The following is a 15,538-nucleotide window of genomic DNA, read 5'->3' as shown; positions in this document are numbered from 1 at the left end:
AGTAATGACCAATCTGTTTGTGCAGGGAACTTGCTGGCACAGATGATAATTAGTCAGTGCTGGGGGCTAAGTGCATAAAAACACATTTGTTCATTGCTCTATGTCTTTAAGCCAAGCACCATGTGTGCCTTCCTCTCCAACACTCTGACACACAAAGACCTGATGATGTTTTCATGATGTGTGTGAAGAGCACTCGGACAATCTGTTGGCAATTCCTCTCTTTATTATGACAACTACCCTCAGGACACCGAGAAAAACAAGCCTAAAATTTAACAGAAAACAAGCTGCCATCACAGATAGGCAGCAACACATCTTTTTCATAGGAATATATAGAAAGAATAGGATGAGAAGCCTCTTCCCTCCCCTTTTTTATTGTTTTAGATTAGAAATACTTTACTGCCAAATAATGACCCACAGGTTTCTTGGGGCCGGAGGAACAGGGAGAAACATAAAGAGGTGACAGGAGAAACTGCTGTTTTGCCAGCAGAGAATGATGGTTGACAATAACAACACACTCTTTGTACAGCCCAAAGGGTGTTGTTGCTCCTTGGGGAGGTGGGGAAGGGAAGGGAGATTGTACTGGCTGAGGTCACTCTGCTCCATTTTTTACAGATTCGCTAAGCTTTGCTTCTGCCTGCGTTCCCTGCAGAGCTGCCAAGCCCCTGTCTGCCTGGAGGCACGGTCCTTGCAGCTCCTGATGCTGGGCTGCTGGGCTGACTCACTCCCAGCCCCAAATGGCTCTGGCTCCACATGCCAGCATCCAGTCTATTTTAATATTAAAAGCTCCCGGTTTTCAGGCACTGAGCTCATGGAGTCTTTGCAGCGGTAAAAATAACACTCCCGAGCAGCCAGGTATTTATCTGATCTGTTGTCCTTAGCTCCCCATAGGGTTCTTACAGAGACACTTGGCATTTTCATTAGCGCTGTATGAAAAACTTGTTTGTATTAGGACTGTGGTATGGACAGGGATATTTGTGCCAGAACCACCCCTTGGAAAGGAACGAAAATGTCTGTGCCACTCGCTCTGCACAAATTCAAAACAGAAGCAGGGGAGCTTGCGCTGCAGTCCCAAAAGCACTCCCCTACTTCTTATTTTGCCTGCTTTTAAAGAAGTGCTGGCAGCTACGTGAGCAACCGGCACATGCAAAAGTCACCTTCCCCCGGCAAATCCAGATTAAACAGTTTAGGGCAGGGGACTGAAACAGTGCTGGGAAGAACAAACTGTTCCTGCGATGCCACTGCTGTTTGCTCCCAGCTGCCGCGTTACCAGGTCAGCTGCAACACGTGCTGTCCCCAGCCCTCCGCAGAGTCCCAGGCTTTGGTGCCAGAAGACCTGCGAGGCTTGAGCAGTCGCCTGCCTTATTGCACGGAACGGCTCTGAACCCTCATGATGTATCATCGGGTGCAGAAAAGCATGGCAGAGCGCAGGGGTTTGCCACTGTAGGGCCTCCCAGAGGGCTGGTCTGCCAGCCTGCCCCGAATCACTGGAGGAGTTAGGCTGCGGCTTCATGACTGCTTCCAGCCAACCCTAGCAGAAGCTGCTGCAGAAAGCAGTGTGCAACTTCAGTTGTAGTCTTACACTATACCTCATCTAACAAACCCCTCTGCCTCAGCAGGGTTTTTCAGATCGTATGCAGTGCCGGGCTAAAAGCAGGCTGAAGGCACCTTGCACTTGGCTGGCCCGTATGTCTCTGCAATGACATCCATCACTCTGGTCCTGGCTCTCCAGGATGAAACCACAGGCAGTAATGAGTGCTTCTGACACCCCTAGATGTCCTGGCCCATCTCTAACTCCCTAAGCCTTTTTTGCCACCTTTCTGCAGCAAGGTTTTCTCCCCTTTTGCATACTTCTTTGGTTAGGCTGTAGTTACCAACAATACTGGGATTAAGTTACTCTGAGTTCCTACCTCAGTTGTTTTGCCTAGAAAGCATGACACTGTGCTATGGAGCTAAGTTACGCAAATAGGATGTGAGAGTATATACTCATTGCCATGTTTATTTTGCACGTCTTATGCCAAGAATATAGGATCTGAACTGCTCCAGGTGTGTGTGGAGGGACACACTTCACACTGCAGGAGCCTAAAACTTTTGAGAGAGGCAATCAGGCCAGTTCTGCTTTGTTAGTGCTGAAATTGCTCCTTTAATTATTTTTTTCCGCCTCTACTTTCTACTTTTCAGAGATGGTGCATGCCAATACTGGACAAAGCAACCTAGAAACTTTCCAGAACTGTGCTACTCGAGCAATGAATGCAAGTGCTTCCTCATGTGCAAAAAGCAATGAAACTATTGCTGGGACTCTATCTTTAATCACTTGTAAAGCAGAAATTGTTCTAAGATCTACCTCTGATAGCGACAGCAGAACTATACATTCATGGGAAAAATGCACTGAATGAGAGTGTGAGAAAAAATCTAACTCTGAAAGACTAGGTTTAACTCTGAGATTATTGCATAGAAAAAGAACATTAAAAGCAGTTCAACTTTCAGCCGTAACTACAGACACCACATTAGGATCCTGCATCTCCATGCTTCAAAGGGGAAAGCTCTGCTAGCCTGGTCAGTTGGGTCCTGCTAGCTTCCTTACCTTTGATCTCAGCGGGCTGGTCTATCTCCAAGCCAACAGATCTAAAGGCATTATAAAGCTAACAAAAACAATTATTCACTTTTAAATACACACAGTTAATTCTGTAGAGAGTAATGCTGTTATTTACTGCACAAAATCTCTACATTCAGGTTTGGTAGTTTTTTTGTACAGTGTGGTGGTACAGATTTACACACTTACTACTCAGCCCAGTCACCATCACATGTTGTTAGAAGTTTCTCTGATGTTCACATCACTGGTCTGATCTACTCCACTTAAAAGAAACTGCATTTTTGGATGCAAACACATTTCACTTAACTCTCATGAAAAACTGCTGGAAGAATGAGAGAGGATGAGGTTATAGAAAACTAAAGCAGTAAGGAGAAATTGAGGGTGCTCCTTGGGTGAGACAGTATTATCACAGAAGAGGTAACAAGGCTGAAGAGAGGTAACTTTGGGTTTTTTTCCTGGTTACAGCAGTTTTTGCAACCACCAGTCTGTGCTCTCAGAGGTGTGCTTGTCAGAGCACAGGTGGAGTATCACGTACAGGTTAGAGTACTGGATTAAAAAAAGCAGCAAAAATAAAATAACCTCAGTCCCTCTGCGTAAGAAAGACCTAAATTATATAGAGTCCGGCTACTTTATAGCCTAGCTTGGAGACAACACAGTTATGATGCTTTGTACATTCTTACTGTAAATGGATTGACTCCTTGTATTATTCCTAGATTTTACTCAGCCACAGAAAATTGTAAGCTAGCAGCATGGATGTAGCCATCTTGGCACAAAACCCCAGAGCAGATGGCTATATGTACCATTTTGACCATCCACTCTGCTATACACAGGGGTTCATATTATATATTTCCCCAAACCCTAAGAAATAACAGAAGTTCTAGATTTTTACATTTGGCATTCAAGAAATGATGCCTCTTTAGAGTAATCTGTAAACTCAATAACTCTGTTGAACAGTTCTCAAAGATTGTAAATTATTGTATTTCTTCCCTCAATGAACATTTATCACTGAAATCTGCACACAATTCCCAACTGATTTCTTAACAATCACTTTTCACAATGAAACGTCTCATGCTGCAATCCAAAATAATGCAGAACACCACTGTGTCTTACTCATTTACTGGCACCGTTTCATTTTTAAACTATAAAATTCTCCTTTACAAAATGCCTCTTTTTTTTTTCTGGAGTTAAGTACTCTACCTCAACTCTTTTTTAATGCTAAAATCTTGGCTATATTTATGTTGGCTCTCAAGGACTCTCACGTAAGAAACTGAAGAAACTGTGGGAGTGAGATGAAAATATTATATGTAACATATAAAGGAATATAAATATTCTTTTTCTTGATTAAAAAAAAAAGTAGTTATTGCACCATGCTTTGATGAATGCTGTAGAGATCCTGTGACACAAGTAAGAACTAGGTACTATCCCACTGCAACTATTACAACTGAATATTTACAATGTATGTGTAGCTTATGGACCATAGGAAAAATCCCTGGCTAGGCTGAGGTCAGTAGTAAATAACATGGACTTAATTTGCTCTAACATTGCAAGCAGTGGCTTTTCCCCCCACCAAAAAAATTGACTGAAAAAAAAAAGTCCAAAACTTGTAGCTAGTGTTTTCAGGCTCGAATGTTGTACATGATTACAGATGGACTATAAATTCCTCTGCTTGCTAGCAGCACACGTGTTCTTTAAACGCAGTGAAACTGCACAGAGATCAGCTACTCACCACAGCAATACTTACAGAAAAAGGAGAATTCCTGTGTTGGCCAAGGCAAAAGCAAGACCCAAAATCCCACTGCCCATAATCGCGTTGCTGAGGTTGAAGACGGACATCCCCAGGGAAGTAGTTCCTGGGATCTGGAGAAGTAAATACAGACGTGTCAGCAACAGCTTGGCACAGAGCAGGGAACCGCATCTATGCTTCAAACTCCATCTTTTGCTATATATCAGATATAAGTAACTACTGCTATGGAAACAACTTAATAAAAATTGGTTTGGAAGAGGAAAAAGTGTTGCTGAACCCTGTCACAGCTACACTCTGATCGCTGTCCTATAGATTCTGTAAACTGACATAAAAGGTATAGGCAATACAAAACTCATAGTACACTTTCAATTTTAAACCCCATCTTTCACTATGCCTGTGTAACATCTTAGGCACGTGATTTATATATTGTAGGTCATAAGGAACCACCAGGACTCCCTGCCTAACACATCCCAGAGGGATTCCCTTGCCCAAATCCTGAGGGATTTGGTCCCTTGACCAAAATGCTTGGGGGGTTTGGTTTGTTTTTTTTTTTTTTAAGTGCTGAGCACAGGCAGCTTTTACTGGAACCTGAATTTCAGTTATAATTGTATGTGCCCAGCACTTTTGAAGACCATGTCTAAAGGCCCTTCATATATGCAACATACAGTTCATTTTGACAGGGAAAAGAACAGCAAGAGGGACTTACATATTCATCGCATTTCTTCTTCTCCAGGTGACTGTTTGTGAGACTTCTTCTGCTTTCTCGATCCGAAATAAACTTGCTGAAAGAATTCAGAGAATTTATTTCCAGCACGTGTTTAGAAAATGCAAACACATTTATTCTATGAGCAGCATGTGATTACAAAATATGTAACGTATAAAAACTGTATGCAAAAAGAGGTCAAACACAACTATTTAATGAGCCAGATTATGCTTCACTGATACCAGCAGACACTGGGCACCAATAAAGGTAACACTCGCACAAGATCAGAATAAATGTATATATACAGAATGGTCTTTTAGGAGATTTAGTAAAGCAGCAACACCAATTTTGTGGAAGGGAAAGTAATTTGTTTGCACAGACACTAAGAGCAGATACTTCTCCAGATGTCCTGCAGAGGTGTGTGTGACCGGTAGCCCCTGCTCCTGTGGTTAGCATGATAACACCACTTTATAAGGCAAGCAGCTGTTTTCTGTGACTGAGCAGGTGGTGTATTCATTCCCTTTCCCTCATTATCAGGTCCTGAAGGTCCTGTGAACCAAGTAGACAAACCAAGCAGTTTTCTCTTCCCCTCCCTACTGGCCTCAAGACTCCTGGGCGCCAGCCCAATTACTCCCTTCCTTGCCAGCCTTGAAGGCACCAGGCATCTGGCCCACCAGGAGGTGGTGATGACCCCCTCACAGAAGAGGGAAGCCTAACAGCACCCAGAGCACTGTCCATAAAATCAAGCAGTTACAAATCCTAAGTGGGGAACTTGCACCAGAGCTGCTGCCGGACAGTGACACCCAGGACCCCCCGGTCACCAGGGACACCCCCACCATCCTCTGTTTCCTCTGAGCATTGGGAGAATGACTCATATTCTTTTATATGATTTTCAAGTCTAGGTCATATTCTAGATTCTAGTCTAGACCCGCCATGCGTTGGGGCAATCCCAAGCACAAATACAGGCTGGGTGGAGAACGGATCGAGAGCAGCCCTGAGCAGAAGGACTTGGGGGTGTTGGTTGAAGAGAAGCTCAACATGAGCTGGCAATGTGTGCTTGCAGCCCAGAAAGCCAACTGCATCCTGGGCTGCATCAAAAGAAACGTGGACGGCAGGTCGAGGGAGGTGATTCTGCCCCTCTACTCTGGTGTGGTGAGACCCCACCTGGAGTATTGCACCCAGCTTTGGATCTCCCAACATAAGGACATGGACCTGCTGGAGCGAGTCTGGAGGAGGGCCACAAAGATGATCCAAGGGCTGGAGCACCTCTCCTATAAAGACAAGCTGAGAGAGTTGGGGTTGTTCAGCCTGGAGAAGAGAAGGCTCCGGGGAGACCTTATAGCAGTCTTCCAGTACTTAAAGGGGGCCTACAGAAAAGATGGGGAGGGATTCTTTATCAGGGGGTGTAGTGATAGGATGAGGGATAACGGTTTTAAACTGGAAGAGGGTAGATCTAGATCAGATATTAAGAAGGAATTCTTTACTCTGAGGGTGATGAGAGGCTGGAACAGGTTGTCTGAAGAAGTTGTGGATGCCCCATCCCTGGAAGTGTTCAAGGCCAGGCTGGATGGGGCTTTGAGCAACCTGGTCTAGTGATAGGTGTCCCTGCCCATGGCAGGGGGGTTGGAACTATGACAGAATCACGGAATCTTCAGAGCTGGAAGGGACCTCTAGAGATCACCTAGTCTGACTCCCCTGCAGGATTGCCTAGAGCACATTACTCAGGACTGCACCTAGGTGGGTCTTGAAAATCTCCAGAGAAGGGGACTCCACAACCTCCCTGGGCAGCCTGTGCCAGTGCTCTGTCACCCAAACTGTAAAGAAGTTTTTCCGTGTATTTGAACGGAACTTCCTATGTTCCAACTTGTGCCCATTGTGACTCGTCCTGTCACTGGGAACCATTGAACAGAGTTTGGCTCCATCCTCTTTCAACCCACCCTTCAGATACTTGTATGCCATAATAAGGTCTACTCTCAACCTTCTCTTCTCCAGGCTATACAGTCCCAGCTCTCTCAGCCTTTCCTCATAAGGGAGATGTTCCAATCCCTCAATCATCTTAGTTGCCTTTTGCAGGACTCACTCCAGCAGTTGCCTGTCCCTCTTGAACTGGGGACCCCAAAACTGGACACAGTATTCCAGTTGTGGCCTCACCAGTGCAGAGCAGAAGGGGAGAATGACCTCCCTCGACCTACTGGCCACATTCTTCCCTATGCAACCCAGGATTCCATTAGCCTTTTTGGCCAACTAGATGATCTTTAAGGTCCTTTCCATTGCAAACCATTCTAGTTCTATGATTCTATGATTATGATTGTTATACTGATACAGCAAACCATGTATTAAGATTTGATCTGATCTGCAGAGGGTCCAGTTGATTAGAAATCGTGTTAAGTTGCATTATAAATTCTGTATTGTATCATCGTACTATGTTGATTCTGCTTGTAGAAATCCTGTGCCATTCTAATCATAAGTTCTGTCCTACACTAATCATAATATTGTTAAGAAAATAAAGCTTTAATTATGATTTAGTGCCGTCATCATTCTGCCAAGAATCTCTAAAAGACTCTGTCTGTCTTCTCACTGTCAGTGACACTATGGCACCCTGCGAATCCCTAAATTGCCACTGTAGGGTCAGTATGGCTGGAGTTAAGAGGAGGAAAAGGTGCTGTATGCAGCCAGCACTGGCTGGACCATCCTGAACCATGCGATGTGTTCTGGGCTGCCAGATTTTCATTTAAGTGTCTTTCAAAAGCCAATACCGAATTCACCATACTGCAGAATTAAACACTTCTATGCAGGGAAACACAGAATAAATAGCTTTTCTTTCTCTGCACCCTTTACTTGTTCTATGTCCTTGATATATCCACATTTAGGAACTTACTGTCACCAGAGCAAGATTTGCCTCCTGTGGCTGTGTCGGTATCCTTGGGATTTACAACACTTCTGATTTGGATGACCTCTTATTTTCTCCCACATCCTCTCTTCAGCAAACATTTTAGTTTGTATAAAACATTCTTTCGGCTTTTCATCTTTTGAAGGCTTATGCACAATTAAGTCCCTGGCATCTTCGTTAATCCACAGATAGTTCTTAGGCTGCACTGACTAATGCATCAGCCATTGCACATGCTACATACCTAACCAGGGGCTGTCACCAAGTGTCAGAGACCCTTTTTGCTGTAGGTAAATTAAGGTGGCTTTTCTTAAATTAAAATAGACAAACAATACGCTGAACACATAGAGAGCACTGCTGATCCTTTCCCACAGCTGGGAATGTCTACTGGCCGGGGATGTACGATTCAAACTGTGACTCAAGACTGTGCATCATTTGAGTACCTCCAGTGGTATTCAGGCTGGTAATATAACCATGAACTCATAGAGACAGATCTCTATCAAACTTCCCTACTACCCTGGTTGTGGCCAAATTTCTAGTAATATATGCTAGCGCAGCTTCTAAGTGTATGCCAAAATCATGCAGTTGTAATGCTGCTGACTTGGCTTCCACAGCTGACACACTGGGCCCTGTGTCTTTAACATTTTGTGTGCTACATACACATTTTGAGTTTATCCCTTAAATCCAGGCATAGCTGTCAAAACATATATATCATTTTTGCTGGTTTTGTTGCAACTTTGACTCCTACCCATTGGTCTGCTTTGAATTCCTTTATATCAATAAAAAACAGCTATAGGTTTGTCCTATATTTTTTAAACTACTAACTTCAGCAACTAATTTGCCGCACCGTGCTGGCTTTACCAGCCCTGATGCAGTGGGAATAGATGGCTGCACCTCCCCCACTGTTTTAAGAAGTGAAAAGCAACCACTTCTAAGATAGACTGATCCAAAATTAACTTTCCAAAACTCACCATGTAGGTATTTCATCCTCACAGAATAAAATCTCAACCTGATTCAGAGCGCGTGCTTTTTTTTTTTCATGTCTGTTTAAAGCCCATCTCTTGAACGCAGGCAGCAGAGTGTGAACAGTTTGAAAAAGACATTCCAGCTCTCTCTCGAAACACCCTGCAGGCAATTTGTACAGGCAGGAGCACAGAGAAGAGTTTTGTCTCTTTTGGATTTGTAAATGCTGCTGGGAACATCTGTGGACTTTGCCTTCTTCTGTCACTTATGGAGACCATGTGTCATTTCAAATTTTGTCAGAGTTATGATAGAAGTAACTACTCTGCTCCCCCCACTTCTCCACATCCCTCTGCAGCCAGTCCTCCTTTAATAATTACAAAAATAACAAGTTTGTAGATACTATTATCATTGCCACCTGGTACTAAAGTTCAATGAAAATTATTGTTAATGAACAAACACATGTTAAAGACAACACTTGAGTAATATTGCTTGAATGTAAAGCGACTGTGGGACTTTCCATTAGAATACTTTTGACAGAGTGAACAGCTTCAGCAGAACTGGTATCTTCTGCGGCCAACAAACACATTATTTCCTTCTGGATGGGACTGGAAGAAAATTAGCCTGATTTGATAAACTGATCCAAAGTACTTTCTTTTGAGTTAGTCTTACATTAAATGGACTGGGCTTGTTGTCCAGCCTCTCATCTGCTATCATAAGCTGGGGTCCTCATCCACCCCACGTTCACTGTATCACACTACACATTTTTCTCCAATTATGCTGTGTGATGTGTACAGGAGGGCAAACTCAGAAATGGGAATGTGGCCATGGGGCTCCCAAATCACACTTTCTATGAGGTATATAACATTATGCCCAGCTTTTTTTTTTTATGGGGTGCTTCCCAGCGCCTGCCTCCCAGCCCCAGGACAGCTTGCCCTGAAAGCTCAGCAGCAATGCAGTGGTGGGGGATGTGGGGTCCGCCTGATCCGGAGGCTGTGCTGCATTTGCTATTGCAGGCAACTTAACCTGCAAGTCCAGACGAGAAGGTTGCCTCGGGACCACGCTCGGTAGGTGGTACAGACATACCATATGACAGCCTAAGTTTTCCATAACTGTAATGTATTACTGAACTTAAATTAAGGAAAAAAAAAATGTAGGGGGAAGGTAGTCCGATGTATTAAACAGAAAGAAGTTTTCCCAAGATCTTTCTTTTTATAAACATTTTTTCATTTCAGGGTGTTTTTTTCCCCCTACAGCATATGAAAGGGAACATACGTTAGAATACTGGAATTTCTAGTTAAACCATGACATGCATCTGCTCTGCTTAATAGATGTGCTTAGAAAACGAGCTATTCATTGTCACAGAATGTTGTATATTTGACCTTTATAAATATGACACGAATGAAGTGAAACGACTGTTGACTCCGGCCTCTCCCAGCCCTCCCAAGGACTAGAGGCCACTGTGACAGGTGCTGTGGAAATGCACAGTAGGACCGTCTGTGCCATCAAAGCCTTGTGACTCCCTGACAAGCATAAAATCCATTTGCGCTGTTTGTTGTCTTCCTTTCAAACACTTTACTCATCATTAAAAGACATAACCTGTTCTTATACGTTTCTGCTTTCCTATTGTGTTTCCTACATCATGGCTGAGTATGAGCAGCTTATACAAAACTTTTCAGATATGTTAATAAAATATCTTGGCCAAAAAATAATCAGCTCTTCCTTGTGATGCATGAAGCCTCACGGATGGCTTGGAAAGAATTTCTTTCATCTAATTCTTTTCCTGGTTTGATTTAGTGCAAAGTAGAAACTTGGTCTTATTGATAAAGTGGTTTTAAAAGGACTGTGTTTAACTATGGTTTCTAAATTTAATTTATTAGAAGACTTAAATGAAAAATGTTTGATTAAGGTGATACCCCCGAGCTAACCAATTTGGCTAAGCAGAGCTAGCCCAAAACCATTTAGCCATCTCAGATATGTTTAAGTGTAATTAAATTAAAGTGATATTTGACAATGCCTTAAACATTTGTTAGGGAAAGCTAGTTTTGCCAAGATGTCAGAAGTTTATCCTTAGGCAGCTTCTTAAACTGAGCTTTAGCCTGAGCAACAGCAAAGATTTCCAGGGCAGGCAGGAACAAGAAATGCAGAAGACACCTTGGTCTGGCTTATACTATGAAATTTGGACCAGCTCTGGGTATACCTACTAACAACCTTCTTAACTGAACAAGGGGTGCTGATAACACTAGTAGCTCTAAACCAAGACAGACATTCAGCCAGCAGCTTCCTGAGAGCATCATTGCAGTTACAGGTGAGAAGTAGGGCGTCTAAATGCTGCCTTACAGTTATGTGCAGAGATGGCAAAGCTTTATAGCCAGGATATGTAGTTAAAAGACACCAAAGCTATGTTTGGATTTGATGCAAGTCTCTTTCTTGACATTCCCAGAAGAAATTCAGCATCTGTGAACAAAGAGAAAACCCTCCCAATACAGTCCCTTCCAAACAACATCCCCTCCCTACATGCAACTGCATGTATAAATGCATATTTAGGCCCAGAACAGGCTGGAAATCCAAAGGAAACCAGAGAATTCTTTTCCAAGACCAAGAAATATTTGGGTCTTAAAACCAAACCTGGACTCAGCTCCTCACTGGTGTGCCTTCCCCAAGAGACCCTTAAAAACGGTGCTCTACATTGAGCTTGAAAAATTATACACTGGGAGAAAAAAAAGGTTTAAAATTAAATACAGAGTGCAAAATCAAGCAGGTTGAAACAACAACAACAAAGTTAGTTGAAAATTACAGATCTAATCTAAAGCTCAAGTGAAATCAACAGAAAAAGTCCCGCTGATTTTGACAGACTTTGGAGTTTCACAAGGCCTCGCACCGTGTGCCAGACAGCACAACATGATTTCTTCCATACAGCCATTAACCTCTTATTCCACAGAGACAGGGCATTTGCCAAAATAGTCATAGAAAGGGAATAACCACATCCTTTTAGGATCTGTTTGGTGAGGCATACAGAGCAGGGTCTGCCTGCGTGCTCGTCACCCGTGTCGGCGCTTGCACAGGGCAGTGGCCATGGGTGGCTCAGCACCAGTCCCAGGGGACACCAATGCCAACGTGCTGCTGTGCTGGAAGCTGTGGTCAGCACGAGTTGTCTTGAAACTCTTGGTTTAGAGATGGAGTGGAACATGAACACACTGGGATAGATAGGGCAAAATATCCATGCATGGGATGCATGAGTGAGTAGCTATTCCGTGAGCACCCCAGCAGAGGGATAATGTCTATTATGCCTATAAATGCCATAATGGGCTACATCCTACAATCAAATGATGCTCTGCAGAGGAAAAACGTTATCTGGAAGGGAATGGAAAACTGTGGAATATGTTCATTGGCCCTAAGAGCCAGAACAGTAATCAGAAATTGTGCCTCTGAGATTCTGATGCTCTTTCCTCACCCCTCTTTTCTTCTTCCCTTTGCAAGCAGTCTGGATCCGACCCAGACCTTGGCATGCTTACTACGCCCTAACTCCACAAAGCACATCGCAACCGCTGAGGATCAGGCACATACAGCATGCTCCTTCCCCACCCTCCATAAACATCCACCGAAAGATGAAGAGCTACAGGGTTTTTTTTCCCTCTTAACAGTTACTGGTGGCACCAGCCAAAGCACTGGAGAGGCACAGCCAGCCCAGTACAGCCACTCCTTCTCCTCTCAAGGATATAAATGCTCAGCAGGCTCCAGGGAGTGAATTTACCACTGTCAGCCCCTGAGGTCCTCGCCTTACGAAGTGAGCCAGCAGGAAAGCGAGCAGGTTCATACTGGAGCTGTTTTGTTTTGGCAAAGTTGGAGGGTTTTTTTTTTCTTGCTCTTGTCTTTTTCTTTCTTTTTTTTTTTTTTTTAACAGAAGTGGTTTGACGCCGGCGCGTCTGCCGCCCGCCCCAGGACTTCCCCGGGCAAGCAGCAGCAGGGGGGTCAGGCTGGCACCCTCCTGACGGGGGGTAATGTGGGGGGTAATGGCCCATGCCGCCAGCCAGGGCTCCCTGCTCTGTCCCAGGGTATGGCCAGCTGGTTTTGTTAAGCACATGGTATGGCTGATGCTGGGTGCTTACTCCTGCCATGCTGCCCGTCTGCCCACGCGGCCACAGGACTCTGCCCTCACTTGGGAAAAACCAGCTCTTAATTTTGGTTTTACACAGGAAAGCGAGTTTCTCTGGGTAGCCAGAGAAGCTGCTGCCAAAAGGAAGAAAGGGCAAGAGAAGAGGTTTTTAAAGACCATAAACACAGGCGGCAACAGACCAGCCACAACCCAGCAGGATGGTGTGCCAGCAGAGGCTTCCCAGTAGCACCAGTGCCGGGCAGGGCTGGATCCCTGCGCAGACACCGGCCGGTCGGTGTGCGCCACCTCCGTTTGCAATATTTGAACAGGAAGTTTGATCAAAAACCAGCTTCTTGTTTTACAGCTCACACAACCCAAACAGGGCCTGTCAGCAGGTCTCGGCTGTGCACAGGATGTCTCAGCACCTGCTGGAGGTTGGGAGGAAGGCCTGAAGAACCCCTCTCAGGTGGAACAGGCCGCTCTTTGAAATGGCTGTACAGCTAATAGGCAAAGTCTATGGCCAAATTTAAACAAATGCAATGATTTTCACCAATATTGATACATAGATGCATTTTTTAAACTTGACATAGGTTAGGTATATGTTGCCATTTTACCGGCTCCTCGCCACCCTCGCCTCAGGGAGCAACAGCCGCTGCCCAGTTTACCTGGCCAAATTGCAAACGTGGACCAGGGCTACATTTGCTGCCAAAACCACCAGTTGTAAATCCCCAAGGGTTTAGGTACGTACAGGTGGCCATGCAGGTTAAAATTGTCATATCAGAGATCAAAGGTCAACAAAGAGATTTGCCTCAAATTATGCTGTTGGTCTAATTGTATTAATTATTATTAGTTCTTTGCTGTGTGCAAGCAGACATTTCAAAATGTTGGCTCTTTGCTACGTTATATGTTTTTGCATTTTATTAGACTAATTTGAAAGATTCAAAACGATGAATAAATTGCCACTCTGTTTGCTTTATCTGCTGTTGCAGCCTATGCCCAACAGATGTCACATATGAAATTCAAATTACATCTTCAAATGGAGCATGACTTGGTAATGAATAATTCAAGACATATACTGAAAATGAGAATGCTGTTTTTAAACAGTGTGTTTCTTAGCACAGACAGCGTCAGTGGAAAAATACTCACCTATTTATCTGGCCATTTTCCACCTCTGTGAAATCATTTGAATCATTGCTGATGTTATCATCTTCAGGGACAGTCATATTCTGCAATTCAGTCAGTTCTAAGCCAGCTTTGAAAGGCATCCTGGGTGAGGAATTGTACGTATCCAAGTGTTTCTCCAAATATTAGTGTTTGGTTGGTATCTCCTGAGTAAACTGCAGCCACAGTGTCAGCAACCTAAATAAAACATAAAAAACCCAAAGATCTATACCACCACCACCAGACTATATCACCATAAGAAACTAGTGAAACCTGGACAAGAGGGACTGTCCTTATCGACCAAATTTGTATTGTTAGAAGGACCTCAGGTTATAACCCAAATGCATTGCAAAACGGTAGTAACCTTGTATGCCTTATTAAGATCAACTTCATTAACCTTACAAATTTACCTGGTCCCGTGACTGACTGCTGAAGACAGTAGTTGTATTTATAAACCAGTGAGCAAACCAATCCTATTTGTTCCAGGACAAAAAGCTTGATCACCTACAAATTAAGAAATAAAAATGATTTGCTTGTCCAAGTCCCATTTCAATATTCAGTGTTCATCTTCTGTATGTTCTCCATGTTGCCTCTTACTTAAAAATACAAAATAGCTTGTGTCCGTGCTGTTGCTAAATCCATGGAACAGAGGGATAGAATTATCCCAGTGCTCTGTTCTACTAAGGTCTGTATTCCAGGTATTTGAATATGTTAAGGTTTTTCCGTAAAGTGGATGTGCAGAGGATGCTTTGTGTATGGTTAAACTTACCCTGAACAAGGACAGAAACAGACAAAAACAAATCCCTAAGATCATGTATCATAGGAAGAAAGAGTAATGTATATCTTGTGTCAAGCAGTTATTATCTAGAGATCAGGTGAGCTCTCCTCTGATAGACGTGTTGCTTAAAAGCACCAAGAATAACACCAAAGGCAGATCAAACAAGTCTGCTGCAGTGACATATTACCTCATCAGCAATGCAAATCAACTGAAAGACCAATATTTTCCGGAGCCCGACCACTTTCGGCTGAGCTACAACTCCCGCGTGGTGCTGAGGCAACAGGATGTTACTCACAAACAAGCTCCCGCACCACAACTCTCTCAATTCCCATTTTGTGAATGAATTTTCTGCAGTATTGCCAAACAAAAATTCACCCTGGGGTACGTGGTGAACGCTCAGATGCCAGATTAGTTTGGGGATATTTTCAAATTCTCAGGGCTACCTCAAACCCATCAAACTGCTCGCATGCAACCAAAGAAGCAGGAGCATCCCCTCTTACAGGGCACTATGTCGACGCAGGAGGATGTAGTTCACTTGCTCAGTTACGACATCTGCCTGTTTCAAATTAAGTTTACAGGACCCACTACTTCTGGTTTATACCACATCCCCCACCATGCA

General features: G+C 43.7%; 1 protein-coding gene across 1 annotated transcript in view; it reads right to left on the bottom strand.

Moving 5' to 3' along the window:
• SLC38A1 (solute carrier family 38, member 1) overlaps positions 1–14,245 on the bottom strand; it is a 29,147-nt gene extending 14,902 nt beyond the window's left edge. Inside the window, exons 1-3 of the mRNA XM_009880843.1 lie at positions 14,127–14,245; positions 5,041–5,116; positions 4,332–4,447 (exon numbers count right to left, since the gene is read on the bottom strand). Coding sequence (XP_009879145.1) covers positions 4,332–4,447; positions 5,041–5,116; positions 14,127–14,245 — 311 coding nt within the window. The remainder of the gene's footprint in view (positions 1–4,331; positions 4,448–5,040; positions 5,117–14,126) is intronic.
• Between the last annotated feature and the right edge of the window lie 1,293 nt (positions 14,246–15,538).

Source organism: Charadrius vociferus, unplaced genomic scaffold (genome assembly GCF_000708025.1).
Source record: "Charadrius vociferus isolate BGI_N301 unplaced genomic scaffold, ASM70802v2 scaffold52, whole genome shotgun sequence".
Taxonomy (NCBI): domain Eukaryota; kingdom Metazoa; phylum Chordata; class Aves; order Charadriiformes; family Charadriidae; genus Charadrius; species Charadrius vociferus.
Note: the sequence above shows the minus strand (reverse complement) of the source record. Positions and strands in the feature narration are given on the sequence as shown.